The sequence below is a fragment of the Sceloporus occidentalis genome, unplaced genomic scaffold (genome assembly GCF_023333645.1).
Source record: "Sceloporus occidentalis isolate IW3139 unplaced genomic scaffold, rSceOcc1.0.p SCAF_4, whole genome shotgun sequence".
In the NCBI taxonomy this organism is placed as follows: domain Eukaryota; kingdom Metazoa; phylum Chordata; class Lepidosauria; order Squamata; family Phrynosomatidae; genus Sceloporus; species Sceloporus occidentalis.
The window spans coordinates 67,282,370-67,298,237 of NW_028316984.1; the positions used below are offsets into that span (position 1 = coordinate 67,282,370).

The 15,868-nt window shown below is 38.6% G+C and overlaps 1 protein-coding gene across 3 annotated transcripts in view; it reads right to left on the reverse strand.

Moving 5' to 3' along the window:
- Nucleotides 1–15,868, reverse strand: part of KALRN (kalirin RhoGEF kinase) — a 719,845-nt gene that overhangs the window by 235,637 nt on the left and 468,340 nt on the right. For all 3 annotated transcript variants that reach the window (XM_089520231.1, XM_089520232.1, XM_089520233.1), the window contains 3 exons: nt 13,980–14,149; nt 8,565–8,739; nt 3,515–3,710 (listed from right to left, as the gene is read on the reverse strand). In XM_089520231.1, coding sequence (XP_089376357.1) covers nt 3,515–3,710; nt 8,565–8,739; nt 13,980–14,149 — 541 coding nt within the window. The remainder of the gene's footprint in view (nt 1–3,514; nt 3,711–8,564; nt 8,740–13,979; nt 14,150–15,868) is intronic.

Consider the following 15,868-nt stretch of genomic DNA (forward strand, 5'->3'; position numbering starts at 1 on the left):
AGGGCCTGCCTGATGAAAAGCTATAAAAAGGAGGAGGAGCCATTGCTAGGAGGATAGTTACATGCCTTAATGGGATTCAGACTCCAATGTAAGGCAGAAAGATTTAAAAGGGACAAAAGCAGTCCAGTGACACTAGAGATTGTGTCATAGAACTGCCAAGAGTGCAATTAGAACTGATAGGAGTGCAGTTGAGAATAAGGGTTCAGCCTGAATGGGATTCAGACTCCCATGTAAGGAAGAAAGGGTTTTTTAAAGAATGAAAGAAGTTCTGTGCAATTAATTTGTTACGTACTTTGAACAGTGGAGAGCCAGTAAAGGGAACACTCATATCCATCTTAATCTGTGGAATTGTAATGTATGAATAAAGCTAGCGTTTCATAGGATTTATACTCCTAATGAATGAGCTTTAATGGAAGGTTGTGGAAAGAACTAAAACACGACTGAAGTGTAAATTAAGTAATTGAGTGAACTAGAATAAAGTCAATTTGTAACAAGTGAAGTGATGTACACTTTGTAACTACAAGCTTTGAGAACTAACCAACAAAACAGATACCTTCATATATTCATTCTGTAAATAAAAGTTATTTTCTTCTTGTTCACAAAGGAGTGTCTGAAAGTGATTTATAAGTAACAACATCGAAAACATGCTATCAAGTATGTTAGGAACACTTAATGGCAAAGAAGCTGAAGTAAGTGGGAAGACCAAGAGTTAGAGGAACGAAAAGCCTCAAATTATTGATAGGACAGGAGAAGAATCCTGTGTAACCTGGGTCTCCACACCACCGTTTTCCCTGTATGGGAGCCAAAGCAGCTTACAATGTAAGTTAAAACAAAATAGCTAAAACAGTTATGTGGCACAATTGTTATTACGCACACGCACACTCTCACACACACAGTGTGTGTGTGTGTGTGTGTAGGACTCCCACTGCACATCTTTCTTCCCTAACTACTGTAATTAAAGGCTCAAGGTCTGTTTGAATAAGAAAGTCTTTGCCTGCCAGCAAAAAGAGAGAAGAGAGGGAGCCTTTGCCTAGGGGTTCCTTTGCCTAGAGCAGCTACCAATGTTTATATGATTTGATAATTCTCATATAGGGAGATATAGGCCTTCTGATAGTTTGAATTAGTGAATAGAAAGATAATTCATCCCTAGTACAGATGCCATGGCTAGAGAAAAGATCTTCAAGATCTTGTACAATAATGTGTGTGACATAGATATTGCTGAATTAACTCCAAACTCACTGAAGGCTCTGTGTTACAGAGCAAGTCAGATAACTGCCAGGATTCCTTCCCTAAAATGAAGATGCAAAGATTTTAAAAGGCAGTGCTCCACAAGGTTTTGGGAGTTGGATCACAGTCTTCATGTATATGGCATTTTCACATGTGAATTCCCTCACTTCTTGATATAGATCTTCACCATATTTCAGCTGCCCTCAACAAACCTTTCTACAACCACTGCCAAGAAAAACAGAGATGTAAAGAGATGGGGGGGATACAAATGAATATCTTTTAAACATTGTTCCTCTGATTTTTCCAATATATATTTGCTTCTCACACCACTTCACACTGTAGAATTGTAGCGTTGTAGCACAGTGTGAAGCAAAGGAGGGAAGAGGCACCCACATTTTTGTCATCATCATAGTGACACCATAAACAACATGCCCATTATGAACGTGACACTCGCAGAATGGAAAATGCACAGAGAAAAGGAAGACCAATGTGGTGCAGTTGTTTCCTAAATTATGCTGGGAATTAAAATCGTACCAGTTATGTCAAGAATGAAGGCTGGATTGACTGGAATCAGGAGTGGATCATAAGAATTTTGATTAAGAAAGTGTGTAGACCTAGGTATGAATCACCCCTTGAAATGCCACTGTTCTCTGGTCTTCATTCCTATAGGAGTAAAGTATTAAAAAGGGCTGAAACTGAAGAGACAGGGGCTACAAAAGACTCAAAAGAGGTGTACAAGTTTCTATTTGACAGAGACAAGAGCAAGACAAGAGAAAAATGACAGTGGCAGAATAAACTGAAGGCCAACTGGATTCAGGCCTATTCATAAGTTTTGCAACTATCATGATACAAATATACATTATATGAAAGGATGGTAAAGCTTTAATCAAGGTGGAAAATAAAAATGAAAATCCAGTAACCCAGAGATGAGGGTAAGGTGTCAACTACAGTAATCTAGAAAGATATTTAGAAAAGAAACTTTCTACATAATATTCTGATTTGATTAGAGAAAGCTAATCCATCCAACAAAAATATTAATGAACAACTACTTTTCCAACCCCAGTAAATTCAAAGACACAGATAAAATAGCTTTGTTTATATATATCAGCATTCCTCAAGCCCATGCTTTGTCCCCATGTGTGGCAAAACTGTGGCTTAAAGCTTCTGTTCTGTGACATGTGACAAGACAGAAAGGGCAAATCATTCATCACAGGAGAGTCACAGCTGCCCTTTGATATCCAAGGCCTTTTCCTGATTGCCACTGATGAATTATTGCAATCAGAAATACACCAGCCTTCTGTGTGATTGAAAATTGTGAATGCAGTCAGATCAAAGACATTCATGCTGGAAAAGTCCTGAGGATACAACATTATATGCAAGCTAATTATAAGAAATGTATGATTCCTGGCATTTTGAAAGAACCTTGTTCCCAAAGAGGAGGATAGAATATCAGGCTCTGAATGTGAAGCACAAGAACCATTCTATCTTATTTGGCAATAAAGACATTGTTTTGTTTGGGCCCAGAAAGCAAATGAATTAGCCACTTTGACTTCTATGTGATTTTCAGTTCAGCTGTTTACAAAACCACAGATCCCAAGATGGCAATGCTTCATGTCGCCACAATCTTGAATTTCCTTGCACTTTGATCAGCTTAAGTAACTTGTAAATCCCCCACATATGCAAGATTTCCCTCCATACCTGTACTGTGATTTCAGTGTGACTAGGTTGAAATGTCAACTACATAAACTCACTGAAATCACACAAAAAGGTCAAACAAATACTTAATAAAAATAACTTTCTGAACCTTCATTTTAGTTTTTCTATGTATTTTGATATTCCAAATTGTTATGCTAGAGTGTCTGTCTCCATACCTGGTTTAGATGGCACTAAAGAGCAAGGGGGATACTTAATTTTTATTTCAGCTCCCTGAGAATCTTTCTTGTAGCCTGGAAGCATGGTAACCTGAGACTTAAGGAGAGGACAGGACTGGAAATGAAAATAAATCAACATAATATGTGCTCCTGGGTATCTCTTCCATACTATTTCATCTGCCAGTAATGCAATCTGGAATGGAAATGATGAACCTCTTGTCTTGGATGTGTCTCATTGTCTTTTGGTATGATTTGTCTTTGTGAACATCTGGAAGATTTACATATGTTCATCTCTTGGCTTAAAAATATAATCAGTGGAGGTAGAGAATCAAATAGGGTTTTTTTTGTTTAATACCCCCCTCTTTTTTTCTTTTTAAACTGATGATCTATCTGCCACCCATCACTGTTCCATGTACCTGAAGCTTGGACTTCCATAATGTACTGATGCAAATCTTGCCCTTGCTGGATAACCTCAAAAGTCATATTGTTCATAGCCAATTTACGCTCTGTGTGTCGCTGCAGACGTTGTTCTGCCAGGGTCAAGTCTTCAGTATTGAAATCATTCATTTGCCTTAACAAGTCCTCATTCCAGGCATCTAATTCAGCTGTCACCTTCAAAGGAAAAAAACACCAAACCAATATAAGCATTCAGGGGCATCAAAACTCTGGTGGCAGAGAAAGTGTCTAAAGTTATTTTACCTTTATTATTATTATTATTATTAACCTTTATTTACAAAGCGCTGTAAATAGAGTCTTTTTAATTAGACGGTTCCCTGCCCTCAGGCTTACAATCTAAAAAGACATGAAACAGAAGGAGAAGGGAGTAGTGGTGGGGAAGGGGATGAGGTCCAGCAGTTCCTCTCTACCTCCAAGGCCTGGACCAAGGCAGATGGACTGGAGGGAGGGCTTGGCTTCATAATGGATGGTTTAATGGTTACAATCTCTTAATTTATAGCCTGGTAAATTTAACTTATAATCATATAAGCCACAGGAAGGTATAGAAACAAGATTTTAAAAAATGTAAATGTTTTGTGTAAAAAAAAGAACTATAAAATTTATTTCAGTATATTGTTAGAGGTAAGATTACCATGACCAGAAGCTTGAGGGTAATTAAAGGAATTGTACAAATTAGATTCTTTGTGGAGCATATAATAAAGTTAGTACAAATTAGCTTGCCTATAAGTGACTAGTCTAGTCAAGCAAAGATGCCCTGAGTTCCAGGTGAAAAGTAAAAAAGAAAGGAACAATGAAAGGGGATGGTGAGAGATTTATCTTCAGGCTTTGCTTGTTTGTTCATTGTTTGCTAGTTACATTATGTTGTATATTACAGGCATTTTGACTCCTCTTAAAGCACAGATCAGTACACCTTAAATCAGTAAATCTATTTCACACAATAGCATGAAACTGTTAAAACTGCACAGAGACTTCATAAAATCTGCATCTTAATTCATTTCTATTAGGGTGAATGTTTTGTCTGGTTATTTCTGTTAACTTTGCCTCCTTGGATATAGTTTTGTATGGATCAGTCTCAGTGCTAATGAACAGCTCTTCTAGGAAAAGAATGTACACCACTTTTTCAACTAATGAAACAGCAAAAAGTATTTTTATCGTAAGAAATGTATTTATCTTTGGTGAATAAAGTGGCTGAGAGCCTCCGCCAATGCTGCTGCCAAGGAAGATGGGAATAAAATGTGTGAAAATGATAGCAGCAGTGGCAGGAGCGCTGCTGGTGGTGGCAGGAGCAGCAGTGATAGGGGGACAAACTCCAGGGAAAACTCTGGTATAAGGGAGGTATACCTCAAATCTTGGGCAGATAAGGCCCTATGTAGTGTAGCCTTACTGCCCCAGATTCAGGGGGAGTATGGGTTTTTAACAGGCTTTTCAGCAGTGTAGAGTAGGCCTACATTACTGGCAAGGTAGTCAACTGAAGGTGGGATAAAATGTAAGCTTTCAACTGACACAGTGCTGCCAACTGTGCTCAAGACAGAATGCTCAAGTAAAGAAAACTGTACAACACATTAAGGTACACAAATGCCTCGGCATCATTGTTCTGTTGAAAGAGATAGGAAAAACATGATAAAAATGGAGGAAACAAGAATTGTAGCAAGCAGAAACATAGGGGTTGCAGTGTGCCTATGGTGGTTGTCAGAAACTCTGAAACCTGAAGCCAGAAGTATGGTGCAAATCAAATGCATTCACAGTGCCAGGTTTTCAGGAAGAAGTTGAGATCATGTGAATTTGGTTTTCTCTTACATTTTGCCCGTCCTACTGAATTAACAAAGCAGCACCCAAGATGTAGGTGTAAAATTACAAGGAGGTGTGCTACTTAAAGTTCTGTATTGCTGTAAAAATATCCACCACCACCATGACCACCAATGGCTTTATGCAGAGACAAATCAGATTGCTGACATATATCCGGATTGGGAAAGGCTGAGTTATGTAGTACAAGCAACATTAAACAAAACACCCTGTGCCCACTCAAAATCTGTTCATATAAAAAATCAAGTAGTGTTTTCAATGGCATTGAAAAACAAAGTGAATTTAAAGAGGGGAAAAAAAGCAGGTCCAGTGTGGTGTAATGATTTGAGTGTTGAACTATGACTCGATAGGGTAAGATTCAATTTCTGCTCAGTCATGGAAACCCACTGGGTATCGCACACTCTCAATCCCAGAAACCCCCATGATTGGTTCATCTCAGGGTCACCATAAGTTTTTAATGACTTGAAAGCACACAAATTCAAAGTAGACCTATGAACTAAATCCAATATTGCACAGGTCTTGCACCGTTAGTGCAACAAAAATCCCTTACCACTGCAGAAAATTTCCTCCCACTTCCCCAGCACAACAAAAAGACCAGTCCAGGGAGGAGTGGTCATCAGCCTCACGGGATAAATTTTTGGTGTCCAGGGGGCTGGAGTGGAGAGGGAAGACTGCCCTCCTCCACTTCCACTGATGGAAACAGTTTCTGCTGTAATGAACTGGTATAAAATACCCATTGGAACAGTCAAGTCACTTGACATAATACATTATATTTACTGTATAACTTGCTTTACAGGTAATCTGGTTCTCTATTATCAGTGGTCATAGTTTAGTCATGAGCAGTTGTGCATTTGTTTCCTATTTGGAATTAATACTCTTGCAAACCTGCAACCTGTTCTCTTGATCCAATTCCTACTCGTCTTCTAATTTCCATAGCTCCCTCTTTTCTCCCCTCGCTTCTCCATATCTTCAATCTCTCTCTCTCTCTACAGGCTCCTTCCCGTCGGACTTCAAACATGCTCTCATTTCCCCAATTCTGAAAAAACCTTCTCTTGACCCCTCCTCTTTGTCTAGCTATCGTCCGATTTCTCTTCTTCCCTTTCTTTCTAAAGTTTTGGAACGGGTTGTTTATTCTCCCTGTCTTGAGTTTCTTGAAGCCAGCTCCATCCTCGATCCTTTTCAGTCTGGTTTCCGCCCAGGGCATTCTACAGAGACAGCTCTCACTAAGATCTCGAATGACCTTTTACAGGCCAAGGCTAATGGCCTTTACTCTGTTCTCAACCTTCTTGATTTGTCTGCAGCCTTTGACACCGTTGATCACTGTCTCCTAATTGACATACTCTCTGACCTGGGTTCTCAGACTCTGTTCTCGACTGGTTTAGATCTTATTTGTCAGACAGATCTTTTGTAGTGGTTGCAGGTGGTCAGACTTCTTCTCCTGTTCCCTTATCTGTTGGAGTTCCTCAGGGCTCTGTTTTGGGTCCCCTTCTATTTTCTCTCTACATACTGTCCTTAGGTAAACTCATCAGCTCTTTTGGTTTTTCCTACCGATGACACTCAGTTGTATCTTTCCGCCCCTGACCTTTCTCCAAGGCTTGAACAGCAAGTCTCGTCTTGCCTCACAGCTGTCTCGCAGTGGATGCGCCATCGGCGTTTGAAGCTCAACATGTCCAAGACGGAGCTTCTTGTCATTCCTCCTAAGTCCACCCTTCAACACTCCTTTTCTGTCTCTGTGGACAACATTTCTATTCAACCAGTCCAGCAAGCCCGCAGTCTTGGTTTCATCTTTGATTCTTCTCTGTCGTGTATCCCTCAGATCCAGACCACAGCCAAGGCTTGTAGATTCTTTTTGTACAATATTGCCAAAATCTGACCTTATCTTTCCGCCTCTACTGCCAAGATCCTGGTCCATGCCCTAGTGATCTCACGACTTGATTACTGTAACATCCTTCTGGCAGGGCTTCCTCTTTCTCACCTCCGTCCTTTAATTTCTGTCCAGCACTCAACTGCACGCATTATCACATCCGCCCACCGCTGTGACCATATCTCTCCTGTGTTGGCATCCCTTCACTGGCTCCCCCTCCCTTTCCGCATTCAGTATAAGCTCCTGCTGTCAACATTTAAAGCCCTCCATGGACTGGCCCCTCCTTACTTATCAGACCTTCTTTCTCCTCAGCTTCCAAACTAGGGCCCTCCATTCTGGTAGTCAAGGTCTACTGTCCTAGCCCAGGATTTCCTCTGCCCCATCTCGGATTCGCCCCTTTTCACTCGCTGCCCCTCACTCCTGGAACCTTCTTCCCCCATGAGCAAGGGCCATCACTTCTTTAACCAGCTTCAAAACGGAGTTGAAGACCATCCTGTTCAGAGAAGCGTTCCCAGGCATTACATAATTGTCGCTTACTATTTGATGTTCTTTTGGTGCCTGTTTTATTGAATCATTTCCTATATTGCTATGTATTTTATATGTATTATCCTACTAGAAAGGCCCCTTCCCCACCACCACTCCCTTTGTGTTGTGTCTTTTTAGATTGTAAGCCTGAGGGCAGGGAACCGTCCAATTAAAAACATTGTATGTATAGCGCTGTGTAAATTTACAGCGCTTTATAAATAAAGGTTAATAATAATAATAATAATAATAGTCTACACACATTTTACCTGGCTAATATTTTCTGAGTAGGCATTCTACAGCTTGCAAAATGCAGGACTTCTTCAAGTGACCATTTTCACAAGCTTTCTCTTCAAATGTTTGTGATTCTTTATCTCTAGCACCTACTGGATGTAGACCCTGTCACTAGTTGTCACTCACAAAAAATTCTGGACCTCTACTTTGAACTACAAGCCATTTCTACAATACTGTATACCTTTGGGAACACAAAATAACTGCATGAAAAAGCTCTTGGCTGACTGTAAAAATTATCATTAAAAACAGACAAAAAGTGATAATCAACGTTTTGGTTCTTTTTGCATGTTTTACAAATTATTTTGTTTCCAAATATACACAACCAATCTCACGCAATTGTCACCCATCACATCCCAAAATCCTATTTAATAGTACTATATCCTTTTTTGATGCAGGCAGCAAGTTACTTATTACAATTCAATCTGTGTGAATGTGTTTTTTTTTTAATTTTGAAACCCAATTTTTATTGTGCTAACCTCATTTTCCAAAAGACTCTCCCCTTCTAAAGTGTTCAGTGAAATTGTTACCTCAATGGTATACTGTTCAAAAATCCGGAGCTGAAGAAAGATGTCTAGCTTAATTTTCCTCTCGTGGAAGAGTTCTTCCATCTGTACCTGGGCTTCATCAAGCTGCTGGAGGACTGATTCAATGTGGCTAATGGAACTATTGTGTGGTGTTTTATTGTTGGAGACTGCTGAATCCCTGTGGTAAAGTTAAAGAAGGATGGTTAAAACCCATTCTTGGAAAAGGCAAAAATTAAATGCTCTCAGTTCTTCAAACAGCTGTAAAACTCAAAGGATGATGGAAGTTATATACAGGATTCACTTATTTCAGTTACAGAATGCCTGCATTTCCAGAATGTTACAGTTAATTGCATCCTTCCATATCCGGCAACACTTTGACCCCTAAGCACTAACAAGGAGTTGGAAAGAAAAGCAAAGGGACTGGATAACACAAAAACTCTTGACCACTCTTATTAGCAATCCTAGATTTTTTATTCAAGAGACTCCACTTCTCTGGTTGTACTCATCCTACTTCAGAATTGTCAACTTCAGAACTCTTACAAGCACAGTGTGCAAAATAGTATGATAAATGCAAGTATCCACTTCATGTACATGACTAATACAAGAGGTAACGTACGTTAGTATGAGAAGACTAGAATTTTAAAATTATTTTTATCAGAATGAAACCAAAATTCATAAAATTGTGGGCAAGATGCTGCCTATCCACAAGGCAAGATGTTACAAAAATGCAGGAGAGGGGGGCAAGATGTTACAAAAATGCACTGAGGAGTTCAAATTGACCTTGCTCCCATGACAGACATGGAATGTAACTTTAAGAAAGAAGATCTTATTGCATTTTCCTGCAACCCGGGCTTCTCCGGGCTCCTCCCACCTCTTTTCAAGAATGGAATTTTCTTATTCTTGAAAAGATGCAGCAGAAGCTTGGGTTGCTCAAGTGGCTCCAATGGGTAACATGCTGATTCTGTTGATTGAAAGATTGGCAGGTTGGCAGATCGAGGCTTGAGTGCTGCATGATGGGGTGAGCTCCCGTCACTAATCCCAGCTTCTGACAACCTAGCAGTTCGAAAGCATGCAAATGCAAGTACTGTAGATAAATAGGTACCACTTATCAAGTGGGAAAGTAAACAGTGTTCTGTGCAATCATGCTGGCCACATGATCACAGAGTAGTCTCTGACAACACTGGCTCTTTGGCTTAGTAACGGAAATGAGCACCGCCTCCTACACTGCAGGACCCGACAACCTTGTCAATGGGGAATACTTTTACCTTTACCTTCTTAAGGTTACATCCTGCATCTATCATGAGAGCAACGCCAATCCAATAAGCTCCTTAGTACAGGCTAGTCCATTTAACTCTGTGCCTCTCACTTGTCTATTACATCTTAAGACTGATGAGGTAAACTTCATCACATCTTGCTGATAAAGAGATTTAAAGATCTCAAAAGCTTTGCCAAATTTTATCTGCATTTTATTGGTATTAATTATGCATTTAATACTCCCCTTTAGTTTTATAGAATTTATTGGTATTTACTGAAATATTAAACTCTGTGATTTACCATACAATCACAAAATTAAGTTTTAAAATGACACTTGAATCATTTTTAAATACTGAACCAGTTTAAAAAATCATTAAAAATAGAGTAAGTAAAATTATTATTCCAATACCATGTTTGCATTGAGACAAAATATACCACAGCAAACAATTCTGAACTAAGTGAGAAGAGTCATCTGACTTGTTCTGCAATGGTGACAGCACTGCTATGGATGGAGACCTTTGAGAAGCATTGCAGCTTTCCTGTTAGCTATTAAGCCAATACAGATATCCAGTTCTTGGCTCAAAACAGAAGGACCAAAAGGTTCACCAACGGGCTGAATTGGGGGTGTGGCGTTTGCACAAAACAGCCCCAAATGTCGCTGGAAGGCATGCCAACTAGAAAGAGTCGGGCCAAAATGGGAACTGGCTCAAGATTGTGGCAGCGGCCTGGATCAGGGCCAGGTGCATGTGGTTGTTGTGGTCCTGCAGCCATTGGGGTGGGAATGGCCTCTGGCTGCTTCTTTTGGCTCGTATGTTTGAGTCCCTTGATTTACAATGGTAGTTCATTGCTACTGATCAAATTTGTAGTCTTGTATTATACTTTTTCTGCTTTACTATCTCATATTTAACACTAAACAAATGCATGGAGTAGTTGCTTTAAGTTGTCAAACAGATTTTGATTTATTTTTTTTGTGGAGCTTCAAAATAAAAAAAATGTTTTCCACAACCTCAAGTAATAAACCCTGTTTTGAATTGGTCAGTAAGCTTCATCAACAACAAAAATGGATTGTAGAGCAAGTACTGTAAGCTTGGGCTACTGTGCAGAAAGAATGAAAGGAGTGAAAAATTGAAAACTATTAGCTAGGAATCCACTGCTTGCTTTCACTGCTTCCTTCTTAATGTTCCTTCGTACACACAGTCATAGCGACTGGACTAGTGGTAAAAGGTTATTATATTAGTTTCCCAAAAGTTATAAAATGGGTTTTGGGATAATTCTAATAACAAAAACACCTATTTTTAAAAACTATGTTACTAAATTTAAGGGAGAAAAAACTAAATTACTAATGGTATTTTATTATTCTGGGTTATATAAACCCCATTCATATGTTTGCTTGTTTGTTTGTTTGTTTATTTAATATATTTATTTGTATCCCGCTCTTTTTCCAGGACTGGGACTCAATTAATCTTAACTAATAGGCTTGGTGCTAGAGTTTCACAATGGACCATAACTAACATTACTTGCATATTGGGGGGCGGGGGGCTCACACAGGAAATTTTTCAGTGAGTAGATGTCTAATACTATTTTTTTAATTAAAAGAGTTTGTGCTGTATATTCTCCCACAATCACTTGTGAAAATACCACTCAGATCACACTGGCGGATGCTACAAGAATGATATGAGAGCCAAACCCACCTCTGGTTATAAACCTAATTTGGTAGACAAATTAGTTTTTCCCTGTTCTCTAATCCTTTCACTTTGCTTCATAGAATTTAGTGGGACACACTTACAACCAGATGTCGTCTTCTTCACATAATCTTTGCCCAGGATTCTGCTTCATATGGGTAATTTATAAATTTTAATTACAGTGTAAATCTGGAAGGAGTTCTCAAGCAATTCCAGTAAAGTGGAATCAGAGTGATATGATTTACTATCATCTAATAATAATTGCTAGGGGAGAGGAGTTACTGCTAATAATATGTCAAGTGACCCCATCCCCTTTGTGGTTCCCTTTCATGGACTACAAAGTGTTTGTAAGAGGAGATTTCAGCTATTTTTGGTGGCAAAGGGCACATGCTTTTTTCCAGAAGAGAACTCAGTAGAGTTCTTTTGAATCTATACTAGGCTGGGGGGAACAATCTCCTCTCCCCCAGTGGACTGATACTGGTGACTTTCTGGAAGGAACCAATGGCCACCAGTGCTCCCCTGTATCAGTGGTTCCAGTGAGGGGGGATCTCCTCTAGTTTAATTTTACTTATTTATTTAAAAGATTCACAAATATGCAAAGTGGTTTATAATTAATTTTGCAAAAACAGTAAAATATAGGAATAAAACCAGCCCAAACATCATCAGCACTGAGAGATTCAATCTATGAGCAGATAAAACATAATCAGGTGCATTTCTCAAACCTCCCCTAGACTACAAATCATATTCTTGTCTCACCTAGCTTAAGAGGATCAAATAAGAATCAAGTCATTTCCTATCCATTCATTTGCACAGTGTAGCAAGGAAGTCAGAGGTGGCAAGAAAGAGAGAAGGGGGTGGAGAATGGAAATGGCAGGGTGAGAAAGAGATTCCCTGCAGACTGTCAACATGTGAGCCCCTAATAGAGTATTTATTTATTTCATTTATATCCCACCTTTCTCCCCAGAGGGACCCAAGGTGGCTCATAGATAAAACTTTTACAATTGTTATAAAATTCAAACAAAATGTCTATATATAAAATCACATAAAATATACACAATATAAAAATAATATACAATCACATAATTTATACACAAGTTATATCCTGCAAGATAGTCCTTAACACAAAAAATGATCATTTACCCTTGCATTAATTCATAAACAAATAAATAAATAGCAGCCTGCTGGGGAAGAAGGTTTCAGATCAGGCCCTGGTAGTGGAGAAGTAGAGGTTGAATGCCTAGCCCCTGCACCATTTTGCCAATGATCATTTCTCTCCCAAAGTTACTATTCCCTATGTGAGGGTAAACCTCACTAAATAAAATGAAACAAAGCATTATATGAGACTTGATCACAGTTGTTTAAACTTTTAGGACTGTTACAGACTTGATCACATTTTTAAAACCTTTATGACTGTTAACAGTCAGTGTGACAAAGAGAACATTTACAGCCCTCTATGAAAACCCCATGATAGATTCGCCTTAGAGTTGCTGTAAGTTGGAAATGACTTGGAGACCAAATAACAACAACAAATTATACAGAGAGGCCCCCCTCCCCATATTACTTAATTGGAAGTTAATATTTTTCACTATAATGGACATTACTAGCAAACAGGTGAAGACTGATTACAACTGTTTGAAAAAACAAACAATTTACTTTCAGGGCAAAGCTAATGAAAACCTGTCCTAGCCAACTGCAAAGAGCTAGAATAGTTAGGAGCAATCTTCAGAAAGACTGCTGTATCTCAGATCCTGTTTAATGAAGTGCATCCTGAATGGTGTGAAACAACTGGTTGCATCTGCATTGCAGAAATAACTTTAACTGCAATGGCTCAATGCTATGTTATTCTGGGATTTGTAGTTTTGTGAGATATTTAGTCTTCTCAAGGAGAGTGCTCTGGTGCCACAACAAACTACATACTCCAGGATTCCATAGGATAGGGCTATGGCACTTAAAGCGGTGCCAGGCTGCATTATTTTTGCAGTGCACATGCAGCTTATATCTTCTAATTCATGATGAAAGTGCAATTATGAGTAGCAGGCACTTTTGTAAAGATACTAATATTCTACACAGAGCCTCCTAAAAGAATTCTTCTGAAGAGTATAAAATACTATATTCAGAGTTACATGAAACCAAATTTTATTTAGAATTTGCCAGACACTGCTTAGCAGAAGTAAGGAGATAAATCACTAGGCCTCTGTTTATAACAGTTTAACAGTGTTCAGTAATATCCACTTCAAAAATATTTACACTTTAACCACTTAATCATCACTTAGCTTCATATCCATTACACATGGTGGCCCAAAGTGATTTAAGATTATTTTTTTAGCAGTCTCTACAAATCATTCTTTGCCATTTCAATAAAACAAAATATTTTGAACCATGCAAAGTAAAATAACAGTGCAGTGAAAAAAAAATCTCCCATTAAATACTAAGTTTTGCCTTTTTTCTCAGCTGTGCTCCTGGCACCATATAATAAATTTACCTGAGCTGCTGGATTAAATCTTCACCTTCCTTGATTACATTCAGGGTAGCATCGAGAGTAGCTGTCTGCTGCTGCTGAAACTGCTTAATAAGCTCTTGAACAGCATCTACAGAATCAGCGCAGACATCTTCCAAGAGCTCCTTCTGGAGATCTTCCATCCATGTCCACAGCTGTGAAAGAGAGAAAGACATACAAATCAAAGAACATGGAGTTGGGTGGGGGAGCAAAAAGGAGAGGGAAGAATTGGAGGGGGGCAGAAATTGGGTATTAACCCTTTGATCCTCTAAAACCGTCTCAAAGAGTATTAATCAGAATACTACAAAGCACAGCATGCCAGATGCTATAGAGCACAAGATATTACATGTCTTAACCAACTGTCACATCAGAAGTATCACATTGTACACTATGTCACTTGAAATATGCTGTCATTTTTCACTTTTCATTAGGTAAAGAGAGAACATACAGAGGAAGAGAAACATACACCATAGAACTGTAATTACAGGAGATAATCAAAATAATTAAAAAAAACATTGGGTGTGAATTGTTTATGCTGTCTATTTCAACAAAAGATAAACTGATTCAATAAATATTGCAAATAAGTATTTATTTATTTACTGTAAAATGGGTTTACTATTGCCTGAATTTTACAAAATGTTGAATTGTCATCAATGAAACAATACTCTAAATTCCTTTCATTGATAGGCTATCATACCATTGTTGTTGCATTAGCAGCAGTATTAGTAGGATTCATGCAGAAGCTTTGCTTGTAATAATTTTTTGTGATTGCTTTGTGAAATAAATAATTTATATAAATAAATAAATACTCCAAGCTCATACTTTAATTGATATGATATCACATTGCTGCTGCTGCTTTACTTGTAATAAATCTTGTGATTGTTATTAATACCATGAATTTACAAATTACTTTTTTCTACTTTATTAGCTGAATAGAAGTTAACAAACTTCACTTGAATTGATACAAATTTATTTTGACTGATTGACTGATTGGTTTGATTAATTACCCCTCCCCCCATTTTCTCAAAGCAAGATCCAAGGTGGCAATCCTATCAGGGCCAGCGCTATGCTTAGGCAAGGTGAGCAACTAACTCAGGTGACAAATGCTGGTGGGAAGCAGTAGTAGCCTCTCATCTATTTCTCCCAAGTCTCTCAACAATTCCCATCTAACAGGCTGTACCACATAGTTTGTCCTCACTGTTTAAACTAGCCTGCTGCTGCTTTCAGGGATGATAGAAGGCATGCCCACAGCCCATGTTGAAGTAAGCTATCCCACATAGCTTTTATATATAGAAGACTTGTTTGTTGTTGTTAACTGCCCTTGAGTCTACTTTGACTCATGGTGACCCTGTGGATGAGATTTCCCCAAGCCCCCCTGTCCTCAACTGTTTTGCTCAGATACTGAAGGCTCAGGGATGTGGCTTCCTTGACTGAATCTATCCATTTAATATGCAACCTTCCTCTCTTTCTACTTTCCCAGTATTATTATCTTTTCCAGTGTGTCATATCTTCTCATGATGTGGCCAAAGAATGACAGCCTCAGTATGGTTATCTTGGCTTCTAGGGATCTGCTCAGCTTTTAGTACTGAGAGGAAGTAGAAGATGTTTGAGGGTATCAAGAAGAAGAAATGTTAAAGTCTTTCTTCACTGATAATTTTCTGTTTGAAATCACCATCCAGTACTGCACGCATGTTTACAAAGGTGAAGTACATTCTCAAAATTGTAATAGGCAAAGGGTTAAGCAGACTCTCTGGCAACTGTATTTTTATTCAAAACTCTTGCCTCCTAAGACTGCTTTTAGCAAGTAAATTCTCAGGGGTATACAACAAATATTTGTATACATTGTTTATGTGCCCTTTAGTTCTTTGTGATCA